General features: G+C 44.6%; 1 protein-coding gene across 4 annotated transcripts in view; it reads right to left on the reverse strand.

Annotated features, from left to right (window-relative positions):
• TTC39B (tetratricopeptide repeat domain 39B) overlaps window positions 1-24,720 on the reverse strand; it is a 116,424-nt gene extending 91,704 nt beyond the window's left edge. For 2 of the 4 annotated variants that reach the window (XM_073880824.1, XM_073880823.1), the window contains exon 1: window positions 24,473-24,720. In XM_073880824.1, the coding sequence (XP_073736925.1) occupies window positions 24,473-24,712 (240 nt within the window). In that variant the 5' untranslated portion in view covers window positions 24,713-24,720. The remainder of the gene's footprint in view (window positions 1-24,472) is intronic. The other 2 variants (XM_073880825.1, XM_073880826.1) reach the window with 2 other exon arrangements.
• Between the last annotated feature and the right edge of the window lie 1,443 nt (window positions 24,721-26,163).

The raw sequence follows: 26,163 nt of genomic DNA on the forward strand, positions 1-26,163 counted from the left end.
TATGGCTTCAAAGGAGACCTCAGATTGAGAAAACCCAAAGTTCAGGAGAGATAAGGAAGGAAGACTTGAGCTCAAGTGGGTTCCAATCCCAGTTTCACCAGTCACTAGCTCTGTGACCTTGGGTGAGCTACTGTCGTTTTCTGTGCCTCAGTTTCCCATCTCACTACGTTGTCCATGGATTAAAGGACACACTGAAAAGCATGTAGATCAAATACTGAGTACAAAACATTAGTTCTTGCCCTATTATTGTTGGGACTTGTACTGCTAAAGGCACTGGTTAGTGATACTGTGTGCTACTGCTTTGACAGCTGGGGAGTGGACAGGGCACAACACTTGGCACTAAGTATCCTGGTTCTGCCTCCCTCTGGTTGATATGTCCTGGTGTCCCCAAATAGATCAGTCCACCACAGCAAGCCCATGCACCAAATCCGCCCTGCTGCCTATTTCTGTAAATAAAGTTTTATTGGAACACTACCACACTCAATTATTTACATATTGTCTACGGCTGCTTTCCTTTTACAACTACACAGTTTAGTGGCTGCAAGTGAGACCAAATGATCTACAAAGCTGAAAATACTATCTGGCCTTTTACCAAAAAAGTTTGTTTATACTTACACAAATGGATAGAACATCAAATTTCCCTCCCTATCCCACTGGATGTTTTGAGGATAGAGGAAGAAATAGATGTGAAAAAATCTATAAAATATAGGGATTATTTACCAAAAGCCCACAGCCTTCAAGCTTTATTATTTTTTTTTTAAGATTTCATTCATTTATTTGACAGAGAGAGACAGCGAGAGAGGGAACACAAGCAGGGGGAGTGGGAGAGGGAGAAGCAGACTCCCCGCTGAGCAGGGAGCCCGATGTGGGGCTCGATCCCGGGACCCTGGGATCATGACCTGAGCTGAAGGCAGACGCTTAATGACTGAGCCACCCAGGCGCCCCGCTTTCAAGCTTTAAATTCAAGAAGGAAATAATGCTCAGAACATGGGCTGTAGAGTCCCACCATCATCGCCATCATTTATTAACTATGCGCGTCCTTGCAGAAGTTACTTAGAGTCTCTAAGATTCATATTCATCATTGTAAAATGGGAAAAGCAACAGTACCAAACTTGTGGGGTTGAAGAATTACACAAGATGTATGAAAGATTTAGCTTGGTATCTGGTCTATAAGTACTCAATAATGTCACCTCTCATTAAATTATTACTTTTGTTGTTAATACTGCAGAGAAAAATTATGCGTCCAAATATTGGACCACTCAGACAATACTTTGCCTCCCAGGGTTTTCTACCCTCATGAGAATTGTAGGTACTAGCAAAGCAGAGATACTGAAAACTGTAATCTGTGCTTTGGGGGCATTCGAAGGGAGAAAAGGCTAAGGCTCCAACTTACTCATTTCTCTCAAGACTAAATTCTCCTTCAGAGCCTGGGTGGCTCAGTCGGTTAAGCATCTGCCTTCAGCTCAGGTCATGATCCCAGGGCCCTGGGATCGAGTCCCACATCGGGCTCCCTCCTCAGCGGGAAGTCTGCTTCTCCCTCTCCCTCCACCCCTCCCTCCTGCTCGTGCTCTCTCTCTCTCATGTGCTCTCTCTCTCTCAAATAAATAAAATCTTTAAAAAAACGAGGAAGCAATTAAATATGGAAACTTACTCAAAACCAGCAGAAAGGAGAGGCTGCCAGAAGGGATTAGTAGAGTAAATCATATAATTAGTATCTTGAATATGTTATACATCAAAAAAAATTTTAAGAATTTAAAATTCTAAACATGTAAAAGACAAAAATTAAAAATCTGGTAAAACTAATGCATTAAAAAAGAATTTGAAATACCTGCAAAGGGGTACCATGGAGCAGATGCATTTGGGGCTGAGGCAAACGTTCAAGATCTCAGTTATAGCGGTGGTTAAATGGGTATACACAATTATGAAATTTAACTTGTACATTTAATATGGATGCATTTTAGTGCATGCAAATTATACGTCCATAAAGATGGTTTTTAAAAGAATTTGGAAAAAAGCTAATATAAAAAATTTTCATATGAAGTGCTAAAAATTTGGATGCTGATATCATAAGAAGGGTATCATAATAATGGTGTCAGTTCTGCAACACTCCATACATGCCAGGCACTGTTCTAAACGCTTTTACATGTATTAACTCATTTGTTCGTCTTAACAACCCTCTGAAGTGGCTTAGTATTAACCTCCACTTTACAAATGATGAAACTGGACACAGAAAGGTTAAATAACTTGCCCAAGGTCACAAGGCATCTAAGTGACAGATCTGGGATTCGAATTCAAAGTTCAACTTCAGAATCTGTGATTTTATTCACTGTCATTAAAACCTTTAACACTGGGGCTCCTGGGTGGCTCAGTCGTTAAGCGTCTGCCTTCAGGTCCGGCCATGATCCCAGGGTCCTGGGATCGAGTCCCACAGCGAGCTCCCTGCTCAGCAGGGAGCCTGCTTCTCTCTCCCCCACTTCCTCTGCTTGTGTTCCCTCTCTTGCTGTCTCTCTCTCTGTCAAATAAATAAATAAATAAATCTTAAAAAAAAAAAAACCTTTAACACTGGGCACCCGGGTGGCTCAGTCGGTTGAGCATCTGCCTTCAGCTCAGGTCATGATCTCTGGGTCCTGGGATCGAGCCCCGTGCCAAGCCCGCCCCCCCCACCCTCCTAACCACCCCCACCCCGTGGGCTCCCTGCTCACGGGGAATCTGCTTCTCCCTCTGCCTCTCCCCCACCCACCTCGTGCTCTCTTCTCTCACTCCCTCTCTCGCAAATTAATAAATGAATAAATCTTTTAAAAAAAACTTTAAAACTGCTTCTGACAAATTTTGTAAATTCAACAAACTGTGCCATTTGACAAAATGACCCTCACCAAACCCAACCAGAGCTATGGAGATACAAATTCTCCTCCCACCATGTATCTCACTTGCAGACTTAGGTACCTGGTTATTTTGTTTTGTGTCTGAGTTCCACGAGGCATACCCAGAGCACCAACAAAGCACAATGCCTACACGTGGTAGCTGCACCAACAGGACTACTTGAAAGAATAAAGAAACAAATGAGTGGATCCAGGAATGAACAAATGCATTGGGTTGCACCTCAAGCATCACTGTAGATAGAAACTCTGTTCATCCGTATGTGTATATATACGTACACACTAGCTACTTAAGTCAATATAATAGCAATTCTTTTTTTTTTTAAGATTTTATTTATTTATTTGAGAGAGAACAAGCTAGAGACAGAGGGACAGGGAGAAGCAGACTCCCCGCTGAGCAGGGAGCCCGATACGGGACTCGATCCCAGGACCCTGGGGATCATGACCCAAGCCAAAGGCAGATGCTTAACTAACTGAGCCACCCAGGTGCCCCTGGGCTATTCTGATTAATAAGGTACAAAACTGTTATTGAACACATCAAATCTCTGTCACTATGAGAATATATAAAATATTTAGCATGTTTATACACCAAGCATTGTTTTGCTTTTTAATATATTGTCTCATATAAACCAGATAGCATTGCTCTAAAAGAAGTGTAATTATCATCTCAGAGCTAATAAATGGTTTATACACAGGCCTGACTCCACAGACTGAGCTCCTATCCATCATGCCAAGAAACCTGATAAGTAGTTCTAAAGGAAAACAGGATTTTTCTGGACAAACTAAAGCTGTGGAATTGGCACAGGAATATACATACATATGTTCCTGTGCCATATTACATATATATATATATATATATAGAGAGAGAGAGAGAGAGAGAATAAAGAACACAAACACAAATTCCTGTACATATAGGAATTTATTTTATGATCCAGTTACATTTTTCAATTGGAGAAAGAAGAATAAATTATTTAATAAATGATGCCAAGTTAATTGGTTTTCTCTTGGGACAAAAATAATATTAAACCCATACACAAATTTTGATATAGATTAAGTATACACACACGCACACACACACGAGAGATGAATGCGTGGAGAATATATTTTTTTTAAAGATTTTATTTATTGACAGAGAGAGACAATGAGAGAAGGAATACAAGCAGGGGGAGTGAGAGAGGGAGAAGCAGGCTTCCCGCTGAGCAGGGAGCCCGATGCGGGGCTGGATCCCGGGACCCTGGGATCATGACCTGAGCCTAAGGCAGATGCTTAACAACTGAGCCACCCAGGCGCCCCGAGAATATTTTTTTTATAATCTTGAAATAGGAACAATCTTTCTAAGACAAAAACCCAGAAACCATAATGAAGAGAGTGAAAGGTTTGGCTACATGAAATTTTTAAACTTCCGAAACAAGCATATGGCTAGGAGAAAATATTTAAGGCACCTTTACTAGACAAAAGATTACTATCCATAATAAATAAAGAACTCTTACAGGACAGTAAGAAAGAGACAAACAACCAAAAAGCTCGATAAAGGATGTGAAAATACAGTTCACTGAAGAAGAAATCCAACAGCCAATAAACTTGGAAATATGCACCTAAAAGGGGCACCTGAGTGGCTCAGTCGACTAGGTTAAGTGCCCGACTCTTGATCTCAGCTCAGATCTTGAGCTCAGGGTCCTGAGTTCAAGTCCCATGTTGGGCTCCACGCTGGGTGTGGAGTCTACTTAAAAAAAAAAAATGCACCTAAAAAGTAGTAGCATTTTGTCCATATGACTGACAAAAATGTACAAGATTGATAATATCGACACTTGGCAGAGACGCTGGAAAGTGAACATATACCTTTGCTACAGTCTATTTAGAATTGAGCCTTACAGTATCTATTTTAAAAATTAAATACATATACATTGACACAGCAATACTACTTCTAGGATTCTATACTATTACGATATCTACACACATGCACAAGGGTCCACCTATTATGGAACATATTATATCGGGAAAAAATTAGAAACCACGTAAATGATCTTGAATATAGAAATAGTAAATAAATAATGGGACAGTTACATTACCCAATTCCCTTCAGTCATTACATAAAGAATAAAGCAAACAGTGGAAATACCGCTAAGATATATTAAATGAAAAGCCTAATCCCAGGAAAGGTGTATAGTGTATTCTTATAACAACCCTAATGCTGATTTCTTCTGAGAAGGAGAAGGGAGGGATGGTAAAGGAAAGACCACGCTTTGACTTCTGCCTCATTTACATCTTTTGTAACAAGAAAGCTTTTATGCATTATTTGTATAATGTAAAAGAGAATGAGCAATTAGAACAATATAAAAAAAGGTTAAAGTATTACTTCAAGATAAGCAGGTTCAACATACCTAGAAAAAAACTCCTGCACAGTAAAATAACATGACATTTTAGCTGGTTTCATAACCCATTGCCTCCATGTCCAGGATAAGTAAACAGCACTTTCAGTCCCTAGGTAACTTTTTTTAAAACTCTTTATTTAGAAATAATTTTAAACTTAAAGAAGTTACCAGAATATGAATAGTAAAAAGAACACCTGTGTGCCATTTACCCAGATCCTCTATTATTTACACTTTGCCCTGTTTGCTTTATAATCTACTCTCCCTCCCCTCGCCTCCCACTTCCCTTCTCCTTCTTTTCTACCTAGCAGCTTAGCTAATATATTTTCTGAACCATTTGAAAGTAAATTACATATATTGTGGCCCGTTGCCTGTAAATACTTTAGGGTGTATCTCCTACAAATAAGGATAATCTCTTAGGTAACCACCGTACAGTTATCCACTTCAATAAATTTAACTACCTGAAACTACTGTCCATATTCCAATTTTGTCAACTGACCCCACAATTTTCCTTTTTGGCATGTTTCCCCTACAATACAGGGTCTAGCCAACAGTCATGTCTCCTTCACCCCCTTTAATCTGGAACATTCTCACAGTCTTTGTCTTTTATGACATTATTTTTGGAGTACAGCTCTCCTCTCCTTTTTTTTTTTTTTGTAAATAGAATCTTCCTTATTTAAAGTTTCTCTGAGGGGCCCCTGGGTGGCTCAGTCAGTTAAGGGTCTGCTCAGGTCAAGATCCCAGTGTCCTGGGATCGAGCCCCACATCAGGCCCCCTGCTCAGCGGAAAGCCTGCTTCTCCCTCTCCCTCTGCCTCTCCCCCTGCTTGTGCTCTCTCTCTCTCTCTCTCTGTCAAACGAATAAATAAAATCTTTTTTAAAAAATAAAAATAAAAGGATAAAGTTTCTCTGATGTTTTCCCACAATTAGATCTAGGTTAGGCTACTACAGAAGGGACACTGTGTCCTTTTTTTTTTTTTTAAAGATTTTATTTATTTATTTGAGAGAGAGAGAGAGAATGAGAGAGAGAGAGCATGAGAGGGAAGAGGGTCAGAGGGAGAAGCAGACTCCCTGCTGAGCAGGGAGCCTGATGTGGGACTCGATCCCGGGGACTCCAGGATCATGACCTGAGCCGAAGGCAGTCGCTTAACCAACTGAGCCACCCAGGCGCCCTGGGACACTGTGTCCTTGTCAGGTCATTTATATCCAGAGGCACAGATGTTCATCTGCCATCACTGGTGATATTAATTTTGATCACCCAGCCAAGGTGTTGTCTGATTTCTCCACTGCACGTACTATTTTGTCTTGCAATTAATAAGGAGTTTGTGGTGAGACAGTGTAAGACCATGTAAGTAGGGGTGCCTGGGTGGCTCAGTCAGTTGAGCATTCAACTCTTGGTTTTCAGCTCAGGTCATGATCTCTCAGGATTGTGAGATCGAGCCCTGGACTGGGCTCCGTGCTCAGGGGAGGAGACTGCTTAAGATTCTCTCTCTCTCTCTCTCTCTCTGTCCCTCCCCCCACTCATGCTTGCGCTGGCTCTCTCTCTCTAAAATAAATCTTAAGAAAAAAAAAAAGACCATGTAAATATTCTCTAGAATATTTACCCCTAGATTCAGCACCTATGGGGATAGCTGCCTGACTCAATCTTTACTATGATGGCTAAAGACTGATTTTCCAAACCCAGCACTCCCTCCTTTTACTGAAAGTGAAAGCCCTCCCATATCCCCCATTTATCTATCTAGTTAGTTATCATTAATATGGGCTCAAGAAGTCCTATTATTTAAAATGAACTGTATACATCACTGCCCTTCATTATTTTGTGCTCAAATTGTCCCAAATTTGGCCCAGGCAACTTTTAATCTTCTCACTCTTTATCCCCTCCAAGCATATTCTAACACTTAGAACTTGCTTATAATGAGAATTCTGTTTTGCTAAGGAATCTTACAAGGTTAAGGCACATCTAAATTTTAGCAGTAATATTCAGTGATTTTTCTGACTCTCCTAATGACAACTGAAGTATGTAGCCACTGACTTACACACCAATGTACATTACAAAATGGACTTTATTACAATGAGAATATTAAAGGTCTGCCTAATTTGCTGCCACCTGACGTTGTTTCATTACCAGTTCTTAGCTGTTTACTCATTGCTCTAAATACTTGGAGGGGAAGCTAAAGAACCTCGGCATTCACATCAGAATAATAGACCTCTAACTCTGAAAGTCTCTTTAAGTCATTTTAATTAAGAGAGAGCTATCTATAGTGAAAACGGGCAAAAATGTGCAGCCAATCTGAAAACAAAAAACTGCCAAAATTAACAGGCTGATGGGGCGCGTGGGTGGCTCAGATGGTTAAGCATCTGCCTTCGGCTCAGGTCATGATCCCGGGGTCCTAGGATCAAGTCCCACATCGGGCTCCTGACTCAGCGGGGAGCCTGCTTCTCCCTCTCCCTCTGCCTCTGCCTCTCCCCCTGCTCATGCTCTGTCTCCTCTCTCTGTCTCAAATGAAAAAATTTTTTAAAAAATCTTTAAAAAAAAAAGAAAAATTAAGAGGCTGAGAAGAAGCTAGAGGCAACAGAAGAAACCAATCATAACAGATATTTGAGGAACTTCAATACACTTTACAGAGAGGAGCTCCTGAGAGCCTTGTAGATTTGCAGCTATCAAAGAAGTGAACTGACTCTGGGTGAAAATTAAGCTGTACTAAGATACACCAGTACAGGAGCCAGAAGTCTGAGGCCCATTTTCCCACCCCTTTCTGACCTTTTCTGCTGTCAAACACAAGAGAGGAAGCTGAGGTAGTTTATATACTTTTTTTTTTTAGTAGGCTCCACATCCAGTGCACAGCCCATTGCAGGGCTTGAACTCACGACCCTGAGATCAAGACCCAAGCTGAGATCAAGAGTCGGACACTCAACCAACTGAGCTATCCAGGCATCCTAGAAGCTGAGGTAGTTTCAAAAGCAATGCTCCAGCGTCTATTTTCCAGCTTCCTGTGTCTAAAAAGCAGTGGCAATCAAAGCTTCTGGATTCTGGCTTCTTGATCCCTGAATGACAGCTACTGCAAAGTGCAATGAACATTTAGCTCTAGAATCGTCAGCCAAGGAGTATGAGCGCTTCCCCTAGGGAGTCACCTCTGGATGGGACTGAAGGTCATTCCTGGAGGCTCAGCCTACATCTGCTCCTTCAGCCCCTCTGCGCAGTTTGTAAACACAAACTTCCCTTCTTAAACTCATGTTACTTCAATGACCCACAGCAGTTTCTGCTTCCGGCGCTGAAACCTGATGGAGACAGATGACACAGAAGGAAATAAACAAGATAATACAGACTGTGATCATATCAAAGAGGAAATACTCAGGATGCGTAATAGAGAAAGAGAAAGGCTGCTTTGAAGACAGAACCTCAGGAAAGCCGCACTTGGAACCTGATCTTTAAAGTGAGGATGGAAAGTAAGAAGGAGCCGGTCACGTGAAGGGCTGGCTGAAGCCTGCCAGGCTGGAGAAACATGCAAGAGCACCATGGTGGGAAAGAACAGGGCATGTTCAGGAGATCTACCGGAAGCTAGGGTGGGTAGAACAGGAGGTGAGCCGAAGGAAGGCAAAAGCCTGACCACAGACCACAGGAAGGAGCATGCACTGTATTCTAAACATTCTAGAAAGCCACGCAAGTTTTAAGCAGGTTGGTAACACGTATTAATGTTTGTGAATGAGTATGAGGGCTGAAGAGTGGAGTGGGCTGCAGAAGGCAGAGGGAGCAGGCAGACCAGGTAGGATGCTGTCCAAGAAGGGAGGGCATGAGAAGATGGTGGTGTGGATGGAGAGAAGGAGCAAGCCTACAGTAAGGAGCCATGTTCTGGAGCTAGATTTGACAGGACTAGCTGATGACAGAAATGTCGAAGAAAAAGAAGGGGAAAGTGAGGGGAACAGAGATGGGGAACCGTGGATGAGGCAGAGGGAGGGCTGGTTTGGTTGGACAATGCCGTTTTAAATTGTTCCCCCAAAGCCTTGTGTTTGCTGTTGAAATAATTACAGAAAGGACAACCGTCTCCACATTGCCACAAGTGAAATGGAATGCTTTGTGGTCTTTAATAAAGGGACAGTTCATTTAAGCATGTCACATGTCCCTGAGGGGAGCCTAATCGCCTGTCCCATGAAAACTGCTTCCCCAGGCATGCAGACCCCAAGTGCAGGCTGGGACTGGGCTTGTGTATATCTAAAGGGGGGACCCTTATTTAAATTCAAATGTAACCTCCTCATCGGCAAACTACAAAGGGAGGTAAAAAAAACAGGTAAGCCTTTAGAAGAAGAAAATGATTCTTTCTAAGATAGTAGCTTTACTTTTTTAAATGCCAAATATAATTAGATACATTTTGATTTATGGAGCCTCATGTCTAAGTCATCTCAACTATTTATGAAATTAGAGTAGATGTGCTTTATGTTTGATGAAAAAGAATTCCAGGAATCTCAATGTTTTCCATTTGGAAAAGCTGGAAGGAATACCACCCACCCACACACACACACACACGCGCGCGCGCGCGCGCGCTATTATTACTAAATTAGCAAACTGTTAGAAATGTGAACAGCTCAAGCTTCTAAGAGCATTAAGTGTATGAGTAAATTATAGTCATCCTCATTTTGTGAACATTCCCTATCTACCCCAACCAGACAGCATGTGTTATTTTGCTCAGCCCCTCTGTGGGAGCAGGAAACTATGGCTCCAAGTGCCTTGCCCTTGGTTACCCGGCTTGAGCCACTTCTCCAAGGCCCCACCCAGCACCTCTGTGAGGTGGGCATTAGAATCCCCATTTGACTGATGAGAAACTGAAGCTCACAGAGAATCTGATTAAGTAACTTGCCCAAGGTCACACTGCCAGCCACTGGTAGAACCCTCTCGGGTAATGTCTGCTAACCTGCAAGCCCATCCGTATTCTTTCCCCTCTCTCTCACATGCATTCCTTTTTTTCTTTTTTTTTTAAGATTTTATTTATTTTTGAGAGAGAGAGAAAGAGGGCCTGAGGCGGGGTGGGGGGGTTGGGGGGTAACAGAGGGAGAAGCAGACTCCCCGCTGAGCAGGGAGCCCGATGCGGGACTCTATCCAGGACCCTGGGATCATGACCTGAGCCGAAAGCAGACACTTAACCGACTGAGCCACCCAGGCACCCTCTCACATGCCTTCCTAAGAAGAGACACACAAATCTGAAATTCAGGGACACATAAAAAGAGGCTGATTTCATTTGACTCTTTGTCCCACTTGAGACTTCAGCTATGGGGACAGTCCCTTTTTATTCAACTGCTTAATGGCTTATAAAGGCAATTGCTTGTTTATTCCTCTAGCAGGAGTTAAACGTATCGCATAAATAGCATCTGCCTTGGGGAATGAACTAGAAAATAAGGAAAAAACTTTATCCATGTACACTACACATCTGCTTTCCTGCAAACAGGACAAATTCTTCATTTGGACAGGGGTAATTCATGCAACCCTCAAACCTCTCTTCTGATGATCCATCAAGTGCTGACCAAAATGTGCCCTGTTAGGGGCACCTGGGCGGCTCAGTTGGTTAAGCATCTTCCTTTGGCCCAGGTCATGATCCCAGAACCCTGGGATGGAGCCCTGAGCCCCATGTTGGGCTCCCTGCTCAGTGGGGAGTCTGCTTCTCCCTCCGCTTCTGCCCCTCTCCCCAGCTTGTTCTCTCTCTCTCAGATAAATAAAATCTTTTTTAAAAAATGCATCCTGTTCTCCAGTCCTGTTTTTTTGATGCCTAACACTTTTGCATTATCCTTATCATATATAATGGCATCTCCTTTTTATTTCTGCCTGAGAAATTTTATCTACTTCTGGTGATTTTAAATTGTTCAATTATTTTAAATGTTAAAAGTGTATTGAGATAAGAGCAAATGGGTACGAGGAATCTTTATGGAGTGATAGAAATGTTCTTAAATTGGATTGGGGAGCAAATGGATGAAGGGGGTCAAAAGGTACAAACTTCCAGTTAAAAAATAAATAAGTCCTGGGGATGTGAGGTACACCATGGTGACTATGGCTAATAATAATATATTGCATATTTGAAAGTTGCTAAGAGAGGAGATCTTAAAGGTTCTCAACGCAAGAAAAAAAATGTCACTAATGTATGGTGACAGATGTTAACTAGGCTCATTGTGGCAATCATTCTACAATATGTACAAATTATCAAATCACTATGTTGTATACCTAAAATGAATATAAAGGTTTATGTTAATTATACCTCAATTTCAAAAAAACTGGATTGTGATGATTTGTGCATAATTCTATAAATTTAGTAACAATCACTGAATTGTACACTTAAAAGGAGTCAATTTTATGGTATGTATTTACACCTCAATAAAGCTGTTTTGTTTTTCAAGTGTATTGAAATCAGATAGACTGTGAAATCAGATAGACTCCAATAGACTGTGGAAGCAAATTCTCCTTCCTGGTTAAGATAAAAATACCACTTTGTTAGAAATCCCTGAAGGGAGTTCCTTTTCTGCTCTCGCCTGGAAAGAAGAACCACCCTTTCCCTTAGGAACAAGGGGACGGTTCTGTCCCATCTCTGCCAGGTGTCATGGCATGTGTGCCAAAAGATGGGTATTTCTCCTTCTGGGCAGCCAAGAATGTTACATGGTTATTGAGCACCTGGAGGGGAGGGAAGGAGGGAATATCTAGAAAGGCTGGAGGAGGAGAGGTGCCCACAGGTCTTAACCAGTGAAGAGGAACTGGTCAGGTGAGGGACAGCATCTTAAAACCGGGGCCTGACCTTTTGGGAGCTGGGGAGTACATGGGGAGCTACAAGCACTTCAGCACTATTAGTCTTGTTAGGAATGCAAGCTTCTGGGAGCCACCCCAGACCTACTGAATAGGACTGGTTGGGTGGGGGGGCTCGGAATGTGCATCTTAACAAGTCACTCGCTCCTTAACCTGGGGACCTATGCACACTAAAGTGTGAGAACCGTGAGCTAGGTCCCAGGGAAGGTCTTACATTACCATGCTAAGGTGTCTGCATAATACCTCAAAGGCAATGAGAAGCTGTGAACAGATTTTAAACAGGACTTGAACTTTAGGAAGAGCAGTCTGGCATGGCACATTGCTGTGGGGTTGAGCAAGAACTCTAGAACCCCCTCCAGGGCCAGGAGTGCTCGTGTACACACACTGTCACCTCCTTTACCTTTTAACTTCTTACACCAAGTAACGGAACACAAACATACCTTTTCCAAGTCACAGTCTCCTGTTAACATCGAGGTGCTACATGAGAAGGCTACAAAGACTGTTACGACACTCTCCAGTGTTAAAGAGGGGACCATCCTACACAGCAAAATGTTTGGAAAAACCAAAGGTTACATACCATTTATGTGACGATGGGGAAATGCCATCTTCAAAATATAACTGACACCGCCAAATGGCCCCCTGACAAATATTAACACTGTTCTGCACCGAGCCCCTGTTTTCTACTCTCCTTTGTGATAAGTGGTTTCTGATCCCTCCTCAGGAAAGTGTGAAGACTATAAACTCACAGAACTGACCCAGCTGGAGCCTTGGGATTGACCTGAGAGCTAACTGCTTCTATCCTAAAGGGATCCACCTGCTGGATGGGAGTTGCGCTGGAGCCTGGAGGGGCCGACCTTCACACAGCCAGTTCCTTTTTTTTTTTTTTTTTTTAAGATTTTATTTATTTATTTGAGAGAGAATGAGAGATAGAGAGCACGAGAGGGAAGAGGGTCAGAGGGAGAAGCAGACTCCCTGCTGAGCAGGGAGCCCGATGTGGGACTCGATCCCGGGACTCCAGGATCATGACCTGAGCCGAAGGCAGTCGCGTAACCAACTGAGCCACCCAGGCGCCCCACACAGCCGGTTCCTTATCTGGCTCGGAAAACAATGTCAAGCATCTGCATGTGCAGTCTCCATCACAACAGAGCTAAGAGCCAACCTTTGCACCCCATAAGCTAAGCACTTTATATGGCTTTAATCCCCACAATAACCCACTGAAGTAGGTTATATTCTCTTCATTTCACAGATGAAACTGAAGCTTAATTTATCCAAGCCTGTACATGGAGAAGCAGGGGTTCAAACCCATGTCTGTCTAACTCCAGAACTTGTACCATACCACCTCATGGGATGTGTCAAACAGATTTATATTTTTTCCTAGTTTTTGATGCCTATATGAGTATTAAGTTAATAAGCAAATTTAATTCATAAGGCTTACAACACATTATAAACTTACACATAGCCCCTGAAATCACCTAGCACAAGGGTCAGCAAACGTTTTCCATAAAGAATCAATAAATATTTAGGCCATCTGGGCCATATAGTCCGTGTCCCAACTATTCAACTCTGCGGTTATAGTGTGAAAGCAGTCACAGGCAACACCTAAACAATCAGGCATGGCTGTGTCCCAATAAAACTTTATTTGTGGGGCGCCTGGGTGGCTTAGTTCGTTAAGTGTCTGGCTCTTGATTTTGGCTCAGATCATGATCTCAGGGTTATGGGATCGAGCCTTGAGTCAGGCTCTGTGCTCGGTGGGGAGTCTGCTTGAGGATTCTCTCTCCCTCTCCCTCTGCCCCTCCACGTTCTCTCTTAAACTGTCTCCCTCTAAAAAAACAAAACAAAAAACAAAAAAACTTTATTTACAAAAACAGGCAGGAAGGGGGCAGAGTGCATTTGCCCTTCTGACAAAGTCTGCCACTCTCTGACCTAGTGGGAAGGGTACTGAATGTAGAGTTAGAGCACTTGGCTTCTAATGCCAATTCTGTGCCTAAGTGAGTTGAATGACCCTGGGCCAGTCACTTCCTGTTTCTCAGATGTGGGCTTACACAGAATTTCCTTCTCAGCTGGCTGCAAAAATAAGGTAAAACTATATTTGAACACACATTTGGGTAGATTCTTCATTAAACCTATAAATAATGAACAGTGGCAGCAAGATCTTAAGGTAAAAGCATATGGAAAAAGAGAACTACCATTTTGGGAGTAATTCTACATGCCAAGTGCTTTGTCAAGTAGACTATTTCAACCTCATCAGCAACCTTATAGAGTAGGTATCATTATCCCCATTTTATAAACGAAAAGCATCAGACAGGTTAAATAGCATGCCCAGTCACACAGCAAATGGGAAGCTGACCCTCTTCAGAAGCTCAATACTACCCTGCATAGGGAGTAGCTGCTCTTAGGCAATGAGCACCCCGTCAATGATTTCACCAGGATGATGACACATGAGTGCTTCTGGGAGAGGTTTTGGAGTCAGGCCCCACTCCCCTCTCTTCAGGAATTTCCCACTCGGTCATCTGTCTTGCCCACCTCCTTTCGAAAAGATCACACCCCATTTGGCCTGAAAAATGATGTGAGAATCTGAGGCTTGTTTCCTTTAGTTCTGAACAGAAGGAACCGTGGCTCATGAGTTGAAAACACACCGGGACCCCCAGAACTCTGGAACAGAGTGGTCTAAGGAAGCAGAGAGGGAGAAAAGGACTAAGGCGACTCCCCGAGAAACCTGGACTGGTCCTGCTGAAGCGCACCCGAGTGGTGGGTCATGTGGTTCTGCATCTCAGAACTCTGGAAGAATCTATGTGACGAAACATAAGCCTATGGGATTACTGAGGCATGTCTGACTTGTCTGCCTCTTTAACCACTGCACTGCAGTTGACAGTCATTAGTTTAAAATTTCAAGAATGAGTTGGGGGGCACCTGGGGGGCTCAGTCCTTAAGTGTCTGCCTTCGGCTCGGGTCATGATCCCAGGGTCCTGGGATCGAGCCCCGCGTCGGGCTCCCTGCTCCACGGGAAGCCTGCTTCTTCCTCTCCCACTCCCCCTGCTTGTGTTCCCTCTCTCACAGACTCTCTGTCAAAACAAATAAATAAAATCTTAAAAAAAAAAAAAAGAATTGAGTTGGGAAAGGAGAAAGGGAAACTAAAATAGAATCGCAGAATCATTACTGCTTCCTGTAGGGGGAGGGGAGGGAGGAAAGGAGGGAGAGAGGAAGGAAAGGAGGGAGGGAGGGAGGGAAGGAGGGGGGAAGGGAGGGGGGGAAGAAAAAAAGAGAAGGAAAGACCGTCCCCAAATATGGAAGGATACATGTGTCTCCCCACTGTCAAAAAAGAAATGAGAAAAAAACCAAACCCAAGCTCCTTAGCTGAGCACTGAAGGTCTATCAGAACCTGCTACAACACACAGTACGACTCCCCTGCCTCGGCCCACAGCTCTCGCTCACCCCCTGCTTCAGCACCTCCGTCATGCTTCATCCATGCCTGAGCATGTTTCCTCTGCTGCTCCCTCTGCTTGAAGGAATGAAGGTGTGATCCGTTCCACTGCTGCCTACTGAAATCCACCCCTCACCATCCAGATCAAAAGCCACTGTCTAGATCACAGATGTCAAAGTTCAAAAGAACTTCAGAAACAGATGGTCCCATTACCTATGAGGAAACCGAAGCCCAAAAGGCTTAAGGGACTTGCTCTAAGTCACCCAGCTGGGTAGCTCCAAGTCACACAAAGATTTGGTCAGGAAGCCAACTCAGCTGACTTGCGGGTAGGGGCATGCCATCCCCATGATGTCCTGATGACTGCCCTGTGAAAAGTCCTCACCTCTTCCTAGGAGTGCCAGGGTGCTTACACTCTGTCTGGACTCTCCCCCATTTCAGGTCAGAGTTGTGTGCATGTGTCTGTATTTCCAGGTATCTGCTCTGTGTCTTACCCATCGTGTTATCCCACTGCTTAGTTACCCTGGCATACAGTCGGCCTTCAGTGGGCTCTAACAGTCACTGGACAAACAAAACAAAACACCAAAAAACTACCTGCCTCCCCACCTCAGGTCCTGTCTCCCTCCCACCAGCCTCCACGCACTGCCAGAGAGAGCCCCCCCAACCACCTGCTGATCTCTCCATACCTCTCCTCGATTAAACCCTTAAATGCACACAGTGGGATCCACAATTTGGCATGGAAGACTCGTACGGCCTTTCCTACCCTTCCAGACTCGTTCCCTGCCACCCAGAACACCAACAACTCTCCCTCACCTCTATATATTATGCCTGCCATTGCTTCTCCCTAGGACACACTTCAAGAGTTCCCCTGGTTCCCAACTTGCTCCTATGCAGCCGACCCCTATTCATCCTGTAAGATCCAGATTTTCTAAGAAGTGGCCTCCTCCAGGAAACTATCCCTGACTCCCAATCCCCTCCTTTAGATGAGGTGCCCTCCTCTGTGTTCCCAAAGCACCCTGGTATCTCTCCTCTATGGTTCTCAGCCCAGAGTATTATGTCTATTTGTCTACACCTGCTCCCGTTCCCCACCAGATCGTAACTTAGAGCTGGAGCTGTGTTTGCCCCTATAGCACCTAATGCAATAATATCCAACACATTAAATCAGACTGAATAATTCTTATTTACTAGCAGCAATCAGACCCAACAAATACATATATGTGGTATTATTTCATTAAAATATTTTAAAATACGTAGGCCCTATATATATGTCAGCATATATCAGCAGTACTAAGGGGACGTGTCCTCAGATCTCGGCAAAGAACTTACTACCCAAAGTCTTTAAATAAAGAGTGTAAGTTGCATAATTGTATTATGAACTGCCAGGCATTCAACACTTGAGGAGTCCCTTAGAGAGGTGTGATGACCCAACCAATACAGCCAACCAGTGAGGGTATATGACCAATACCCACTAAGCACATGAGTGGAAGAAGAGAGTTCTGACACAGGCAGGGACCAGCAGCAAGCTCTCCCCAGGAAGCCTCACAAGCACCCGGGCAGTCTCCATGTATTCATCTTCTGGAAAGTGAGCACATAGTGACTTCAGGAGACCCACCTGAGAAGGCCAGTGGGGCCCCCAAAACTTGGGGCTAGGGAGATGTCAACAGATGGTCAGGTGGAAACCGTGAGCCTCACAGAATTCACAGTATCAGATTCGCACTGTGGATAATTAGTAACAGCACCCTTGGGCACAGAACCAAAGTAAGAAGGCAAACAGCTAACGCCGGGAAGATCTGAGACCTGCCTCTAGAGAAAGCATACCTCTGCTGCTGGACTTGAAAGGAAGGAAGGGGGTATCCAAGTACAAAGGGAAGGGGAAGAGAAAATGAAGGCAAGTTTCCCTGAGAAGGTGGCATTCCAAGTATAGATGGCATCTCAGGAGACTCAAGAATGAACATTTCGGGAAAATTGCCTGTTGGTTAACCTGAGCAGGAGTGAGAGGCTGAGGGTATAAACTGATGCTATTTTTTCCTCCCACTAACCTGCAGAACCAATCTACAAACACGCTTTCTTAACCTGGCCCAAACTCATGGCCTTACAAACAAAGGGTTCATGCTCCCCTTGGTAAGGAAAGTTACAACGAGCCACAAAGGTGAGCATATTCTATGTGAGGTCCTCCCCCACCCTCTACACCCACTCCTCCTGTGTTAACAGCACCACCGCCCAGCCACACAAGGAACCCGGGATCATCACGGAGCAGCTCCCCACCTCTTCCCATCCACTGACCCTCAAACTGAGGAAAAGGTCCCCAAGCCCGTTCTTCCTCCATGTTCTCCCTGACATCTGGCCTCTTCTCTGGAAGCCTGTGGCCTCTGCTCCACTTCAGTTCTCACCTCCTCCCACATTAACTGTTGCAACAGCCACTCACCCTTCCTGCTGCCACCTCCACAATCTGGCTGTATCAACTTCACCACATTTATTTTCCTAAAATAAATAACCTTACCCCCTCGCCTAGCTAAAAAAGCTCCCAGACTCCCATTTTTTAGGAGATTTAACCCAAACACCTTAGCATGATGTTCCAAACGCTGCACCACATGATCCAAGCCGGACTTTGCAGTCTCAGCCCTCACCGGCTCTCCCTCCCTCGTGCTGAGTGCGTGTGCCCTGCTGAACCCAGGTGTGCTCTCATCCTTGCCCATCTCAACTTCCACCAAGCCTGCGCCTTATCCCACTTGCTCTGCCCAGCACAAGCCTGCTCACCATTCAAGACCCAGTTCAAATATCATCTCCTCATTAAAGGCCCTACCAGCCCCTAAACTAGGGTGGCATCCCTGTGTTGCACCTGTTTTCCTAGGGTGATTACAGAAAGCATCCATTTACTCTCATAGTGCCCTGCTATGGATGATAAATTATATGGCCCTTCTACCTAAAACCTACCTTGACCCAAGGATAGAACTAGTTACTCGTGTAACTGTGTCTTTTGCTAGAGTGTATGTTCCTCAAGGGCAGTAATGTGGTCTTATCTTAGTGTGCACTTAAGTGTGTACTTCCAGCATCTATGGACTGGTAGCACCTCTCAGGTGCTCAACGAACACTGGTGGAATGAAAACAAATCTGATTCTTAAAAAAATTGTAGCAAGCAGGGCACCTGAGTGGCTCAGTTGGTTAAGCGTCTGCCTTCGACTCAGGTCATGATCCCAGGGTCTTGGGATTGAGCCCCAAGTCGCGCTCTCTGCTCAGCGGGAAGTCTACTTCTCCCTCTCCCTCTGCTGCTGCCCCTCTTTGTGCTTGCTTGTTCTTGCTCTCTCTCTCACTCTCTCTGTCAAATAAATAAATAAAATCTTCTAAAAAAACTTTAAAAAATTGTAGCACTCTTATCTAAACTTCATCTAAAATTCCAATGGATAAATTTTCTAAATTAGAATTAGATCTGGGGCGCCTGGATGGCTCAGTCGGTTAAGGGTCTGACTCTCAATTTCAGCTCAGGTCATGATCTCAGGCTCCTGGGACTGAGCCCAAGTCGGGCTCCACACTCAGCAGAGCATCTGCTTGTCCCTTTTCCTCTTCCTCTGCCCCCGCCCACTGCCCCGTTCCTGCTTCTGTGCTCGCTTGCACACGCTTGCACTCTCTCTCTCTCTCTCAAATAAATAAAATCTTTTAAAAAAATTAGATCTAAAAAGAATCCTGAGCCAAAAAAAAAAATTTTTTTTAATTTAAACTAAAAAATTTTTTAAATCCTGGGCCAAAAAGGCAGACCATGAGAGCATCTGCCAAATGAGCTATTTCTTTCTCCAACTTTCTCAACTTTTTTCATTATTGCCCTCCTAAGGAGCCCTATTAGACATTTTTTCCTAACCACACCCACCATGAAATTTTAAAAGCACTGAGAGATATATATATGTGTGCTTTATACATTAAAAGAACAAGTATAAAGTTTATTCCTTTTATTCAATAATGAATTTGGAATAATTAAATAAATATTTTAAGTCAAATTAAAAATTTTAAAGCTGAGCGCCTGGGTGGCTCAGTCGTTAAGCATCTGCCTTTGGCTCAGGTCATGATCCCAGGGTCCTGGGATCGAGCCCCGCAGGGAGCCTGCTTCTCCCTCTCCCATGCCCCCTTGCTTGTGTTCCCTCTGTCACTGTTGTCTTGCTCTGTCAAATAAATAAATAAAATCTTTAAAAAATAAATAAATAAAAATTTTAAAGCTATTAATATTTTTATAACTCTTTGCTGAGTAGCTTTTAATGTAATATATCAAATTACACATGCAAATTTCCAATTTCTACATAATAATAGCAATGTAACCAAATTTTTAAAAGACATTCAACACTGCTATTTCTCCAGCAAAAGTAAAACAATTGAAAAATTATCGTCTTAAAAGTTATTTTTTAGGGGTGCCTGGGTAGCTCAGTCATTAACCATCTGCCTTCGGCTCAGGTCATGATCCCAGGGTCCTGGAATCAAGGCCCGCGTCGGGCTCCATGCTCCACGGGAAGCCTGCTTCTCCCTCTCCCGCTCTCCCTGCTTGTGTTCCCTCTCTCACTGTATCTCTCTGTCAAATAAATAAATAAAATCTTTTAAAATAAATAAATAAATAAATAAATAAAATCTTTTTAAAAAAAGTTATTTTTTAGGGAAGCCTAGGTGGCTCATTCAGTTAAGTGTCCAACTCTTGATCTCAGCTCCCCACCTTAGGCTCCACGCCGGGCATGGAGCCTACTTAAAAAAAAATTTTCTTTTTTTTTAAATTTTTTTATTTATTTATTTGACAGAGAGAGAGAGAGGGACAGCGAGAGAGGGAACACAAGCAGGGGGAGTGGGAGAAGGAGAAGCAGGCTTCCCACAGAGCAGGGAGCCCCATGTGGGGCTCAATCCCAGGACCCTGAGATCATGACCTGAGCCAAAGGCAGACGCTTAATGACTGAGCCACCCAGGCACCCCAAAAATTTTTATTTTATTTTTTTAAGATTTTATTTATTTATTTGAGAGAGAGAGAGAATGAGAGATAGAGAGCACGAGAGGGAAGAAGGTCAAAGGGAGAAGCAGACTCCCCGCTGAGCAGAGAGCCCGATGTGGGACTTGATCCGGAGACTCCAGGATCATGACCTGAGCTGAAGGCAGTCGCCCAACCAACTGAGTCACCACCTGGCTGGCTCAGTCAGAAGAGCATGTGACTCTTGATCTCAGGGTTATGAGTTCATGCCCCACACAGGGTGTAGAAATTACTTAGATAAATAAACAAAAATAAACTTCAAAAAAAAGTTAATTTTAGTGAACTTAATTTTGTTTCATCTGAGAAAACAATTTTTAACTTAGGTAGCTGCTAGATATTCATTCAGATACTACCAATATCTTCTCTTTTCAGTACTTGACAACTATTGGTGGACTGAATAACTTTAGTAGGATTAAATAATAAAATATAAACTATTCCTATTTAATTCTCAAATACCAAGTCATGCACAAAAACACTCAGGGCCAAACATATGCAACATCCACAAGGCAGCCAATGGGCAGCCTGAACATATGAGGCGGTCACCAAGAAAGAGATGACTTCCAGATCAAGTAACTGATAGAAAGTCCTCCAATCCTAGCCATCTATTTGCCACAGGCTTATAGTATTGACCTTGCATACATCCTGTATATCTCCCAAGAACTTGATGTCAACATTGCTTACATAATACCCAAGAAAAAGAGAGAAATTTTAATGTTAATAAGATATTCTTGACCAAGCTCTGAAGGGCTACAAAACCATTGCAATATCTAAGATGCTTCCGCCTCCCTCCAGAAACAATTTTTGCAACCCTTGAGGTCATAAGCCCTAACCTCTATGTTCCCACATTTATCCTCCTAGCAACTAAACAGGAAAAAAAAAAACAAAAACAAAACAACAACAAACACCAGTTCACCCAGGAAAGCACCCCATCCACCAGCTGTCATGACAGTACCTCTACTACAATCATCTCCCTAGAAACTTCGAAAGAAAATTACCATATTATTAGCTCTTCTCCCAAAACGGAGCCTCCCCCAAAAAAGCGTAGACTTCTAGAACTGGAAGAACATCCAGCCTCTCCTTCTTCAGATGAGGAAACTTAAAAGAACCCTAAGAGAATGAGAGACTTGCTCAATGAAATTACTAGTTAAAGACAGATACCTGATCAGTCTGGTTCACTGCTGTATCTGCAGGCAGATGTTTGCACACATAATGAATAAATGGTTACTGGACAAATTAGTGACAGAGAGCCCAGTTCATCTAATCCCTAGCCTACTACTTTTCCAACTACACAGCTTTGTCCCTTTTACTTCCCTAGAATATAAAATAATGGCCACAAAGACTATCAAATGTATATTACGTGTTTAAAAAGTTCCCCAGCTGAAATAAGCCATTTTAGCCTCACATGCCCAGTAAAACTGACAAACAGGGTCTTGTTCACTCATGGTATAGCACTTCAGCCCACTGCAGGATTAAGGACTTTCTACAAGTAAGTCAAGTGTACCCAGTCCAAAATGCAGTACTTCCTACTTGCTTACCCTGCCTTGAGCTCTAGTCCAGAGTTCTTTTTTTTTTTTTTTTAGTATTTTATTTATTTGACAGAGAGAGAGACAGTGAGAGCAGGAACACAAGCAGGGGGAGAAGGAGAGGGAGAAGCAGGCTTCCAGGCTAGCAGGGAGCCCGATGTGGGGCTCAATCCCAGGACCCTGGGATCATGACCTGAGCTAAAGGAAGACGGTTAATGACTAAGCCACCCAGGCACCCCTATTCCAGAGTTCTTATACACATGTCCTATCTCCCTACCTAGCCAGAGAATCCTAGAGAGCTAAAACTGTGTCTTCTCCTTCTAAGGCACCTACCAAGTTTGAGCACAGAGCAAATGTTCAATAAATGTTTCCAAAATTTCTACCAATAGGAATGGTGTACCATGGAGGGAAAAAAGCGAATTTGGCATGAGCAAAAAATTCTGTTTGTACTTTGCTCATCTCCTAGAACCATGTAGTACCTTACATGTAACAGGAACCTAGCAGTTATTGAATTTAATAAATGAAAGATATAGCAAACACTGAGAAGTCATTAAGCAACATCATTTATGCTTTTATTCATTCAACAAATGTGTATTTACCAAGAATCTGTGTGCCAAGCTCTCTGCTGTTCAAAACCGAACTTCCTCCACAGACCTAGAGTCCTCCTCCCTAGCTAATGCATCTCAACACCTCAGTTCATCTTGTAGACAGTGGGTAGGGCTAGGGTGGTTATAGGTCTCAGTATGCCCAGGACAGTCCCAGTTTACACCTTTTGTCCAAGCGTTAATTACTAGCAGCATCCAGTTTCTCTCTCAACAATGCCCTGACATGACAATTATATAGCCCTAAGAGTACCAAATCTTTTTAGACAAGCAGACTAGGGATTCAAAAATTTCAATCCACATTTACTAGGTACTGCCAGTCTTGTTTCCTCATTTATAATACCCGTATAACATGGATTAAACTAACTGATTATACATACGGAAGCAGTTGGGGATGGGCTGGAACATCATATTGAGATCATACTGTAGAGGGCCTTGCATGCCGGACATATAAATACTCAATATACGACAGCCATAAAAACTTTTGAGGAAGGGAATGTATGTATAGTCAAAGCACGATGAAAGGTTTACTACCTCGATTCCAGAAAAGAACTAAGACAGGAGGAAAGAAAAAAACAGAAGCCTCCAGGTCATACCAAAAGACAATCTAAAGCTATAAATAAAGAAAGGTTGTCATGGATGAAAATAGCAACAAATACACTATTTCATCATCTGCCTTTACGTGTAGTGTAAAAGTTTCAACAATAAAAAGATGCAACTTAGCAAGCTCTAGTTCATTGGCCTGTGGTCTTGGGGGTCCTCATTGCAAGGGACTGGCTGTAAGGAAGGTTTTAAACAGCTGGGCTTGCCCTCTTGCCTGTCAATCGTGTAAAGGAGTTGTAGTTTGATTTTTGTTTCGCTTTTATTTTAAGGGCTACACTGAAAACACAGTATTCGTTGTCAGGAGTTTCCTAACATTAAAGAGATGGACAGGAATATTAACCCGCCTCCTCCAGATCTTCCACTATTGCATCATTTGAAACTAAACCTCCTCCGGCAGCGACTTGTAAAATTCAAGTCAGGTAAAATGGCAGCAGCAGCAACTGTGGGTGCTGCGGCGGCTGCTGGTGCCGCCGGCCTCAACTTCCAGCGCAAGAGGGAGCGTCTCTCCGGAGCTCCCAAGTGCTAGAAGGAACAGTCAATAAATCAACAGGTCCAGCGCGCGCGCCCCAGGGTGCTCAGACCCCCGCGCGCCGGCCGCAGGAAGAAGTGACTAATTACTTAAATACAGTCGAGAAGTCGGGAAGCCGGAGTCGGTTCTCGAAGCGCCTTCTCCCACGTCCACCACCGACACTGCGGACCTGCATAGGAAAGGCCTGTGCCCTATGGACGGAGGAGAAAGCACCAATTCCTGGGCTGCTGCTCTGGTCCCCTAGCCCTCCGGCCCCCTCGGCAGCCCCTACCCCGCCCGCTCGTGCAGACACGCCTGGGGCTCCTTCTCCACCCCCCCGACTCCGGCTAGCGCCCTCCTGTCACCAACTGTAAGCCTGTCGGTTCTGCCACCTGGAAACTTCCATAGAAGTGATATTCCACAAACCCCAGAGGGCCAGTGTCGGGACTTCAGGGTCAGACCTCAAAAAACCCAGGCGCTCCTGAAGAAGCTCAGATCCCGCGCTCCCGCGCGCTGGCACCCATCCACCCCCAGACCCGACGTGGTGTCCTCTATCACCACGACCCCACGGTGCCGGCGCCCAGAACCTCCGCAGCGCCTCCGCTCCGAGCGCCCTCCACGCTAGTGTTGGGACAGACCTCCCAGGCCGGGTGCCCCCACCCGCAGCCCCTGCCCCTTCCTCCGGACGGGAAGTTGCCTAGTCCGGGACTGGGGACCAGGGGGCGGGACCTTGGTCGTCCCTGCCGGGCTCGCTCATCCCTCCGGGACTCCAGGGGCAGTGCCCGCACCCCCACCAGCCAGTACCTCGTCCGCCTCCAGCTCTGCTCCGTTGCCTACGAGCGCCATGTTCCTCCTCAGGCTGCCGCCACCCAAAAACCAAACAGGGAGCTTAGGGCCGACTCCGTTTCTCCGCTCGGGGCTCAGCCCAGCTCCAGCGAGGGAGGAAAGGGGCGGCCCCGCGCTCCGGCCGGGTCCCGGGCGGGGCCAGCGCGCAGCCGAGCGAGTGCTTTCCCCGCCCCCGGCGCCCGCGGACCTGCAGAACATCCATTTCCCCAGCGGGCGCCAAGCGGCCCAGTGGACCGCAAGCCCCGCCCCCTCAGGCCTCGCCCCGCCCCGCCCCGCCCCCCCACGCGGCCCAAACTGAAGAGCCAACCAGGTTCCCGCAACGTGTCTCCGCCCCGAGCCGGCATCAGCCTCGGACCCCCCGTGTGGGCGGGGCCATCTCGTGGGCGGGGTCTTCTCGCAGACTGGGACTTCGGTAGTTTGGCCCACCTTCTGGGAGAGTGGTACTTGAGGGGACCCGCTTCCACCGCTGTGCTGAGGGCTTGTGCTAGCCTGCAGCCGAGAGAACGCCGGGTTGACGAGATCAAGGTCAAGGCCACGCTACCCCTGAGGCGCATGGAATCATCTACCTGGTCCTTCGGCCAATGCCAGTCCGCTTCCCTCGCCAGGTGGACACCCCGTCTCACAGATTGTGGGACCAGAGGGCAGCCCTGGGTCACTCAGGATCACCCGTCACCCGGAAGCCTCTGTCACGCCACGTTCCCAAACACCATGGCGGATAGAGGTACGCTGTGTTTGCTTCTGTGTATGTTTGAAAAATTAAAGAAAATCCACGGGACAGATATTTATACAACTTGGAGCTCCTCTATCCCTCCTCCCACTCCCCTGTCACGGTTATGTCCCCATAGCATCTCACAGTGACCCTTCGTGTAACCCCAAACATATGTATCTAATTCGTGCTTGAACTGTAAGCTCTATGAAGGTAGAGATGCTGTCCTCTTCAAGGCTGCTTCCCCAGCACTTAGAACAGTGCCTTGCACATAATAGGTACTCAACAAATATTTGTTGACTGAATTTAGAAATTTATTCTTTTTTTCAATTAAAAAAAAATTTTTTTTGAGAGAGAGGGAGAGGGGCAAAGGGAAAGGGAGACAGCAAATCTTAAGCAGGCTCCACGTCCAGCGGGATGGGGGCGGGGCTCGATGTCGACCTAAGCTGAAATCCAGAGTCCCGCCCCCCTTATCTGACTGAGCCGCTCAGGCTCCCCTAGAAATTTATTCTTCTACATGTAAAATAATTAAACTATCTAACTAGGAAGTTAAAAGCTGTATTTTTTTGTCCACTTTATTTTACACACAATAAAATTCACCAAGTTTAAGTGTGTAATTCCATGACAAATGTTTACAAAACACCATCCCAATCATAATGTAGAGCACCCTAAAAAGCTCCCTGTGCCTCTCTGCTATCAATTTCCTACCCCCACTCCCTTGCTTCTGTCAACCACTGATCTACTTTCTATCACCATCGTTTTGCCTTCTCTAGAATTTCACATAAATTTAATCAGAGAGCATGGGGTCTCTGTGTCTAGCTCATGAAAGGCTATTTAATGGCCATCCATTGATAATTATAAAAATAGCTAACATTTATTGAGTACTTACTATGTGTCAGGACTATGCTGAGCACCACATACATATTATCTCATTTATCCTTCA

This window comes from Callorhinus ursinus, unplaced genomic scaffold, assembly GCF_003265705.2.
Source record: "Callorhinus ursinus isolate GAN/ISIS: 27379988/994484 unplaced genomic scaffold, GSC_fseal_2.0 scaffold39, whole genome shotgun sequence".
NCBI classification, from domain to species: domain Eukaryota; kingdom Metazoa; phylum Chordata; class Mammalia; order Carnivora; family Otariidae; genus Callorhinus; species Callorhinus ursinus.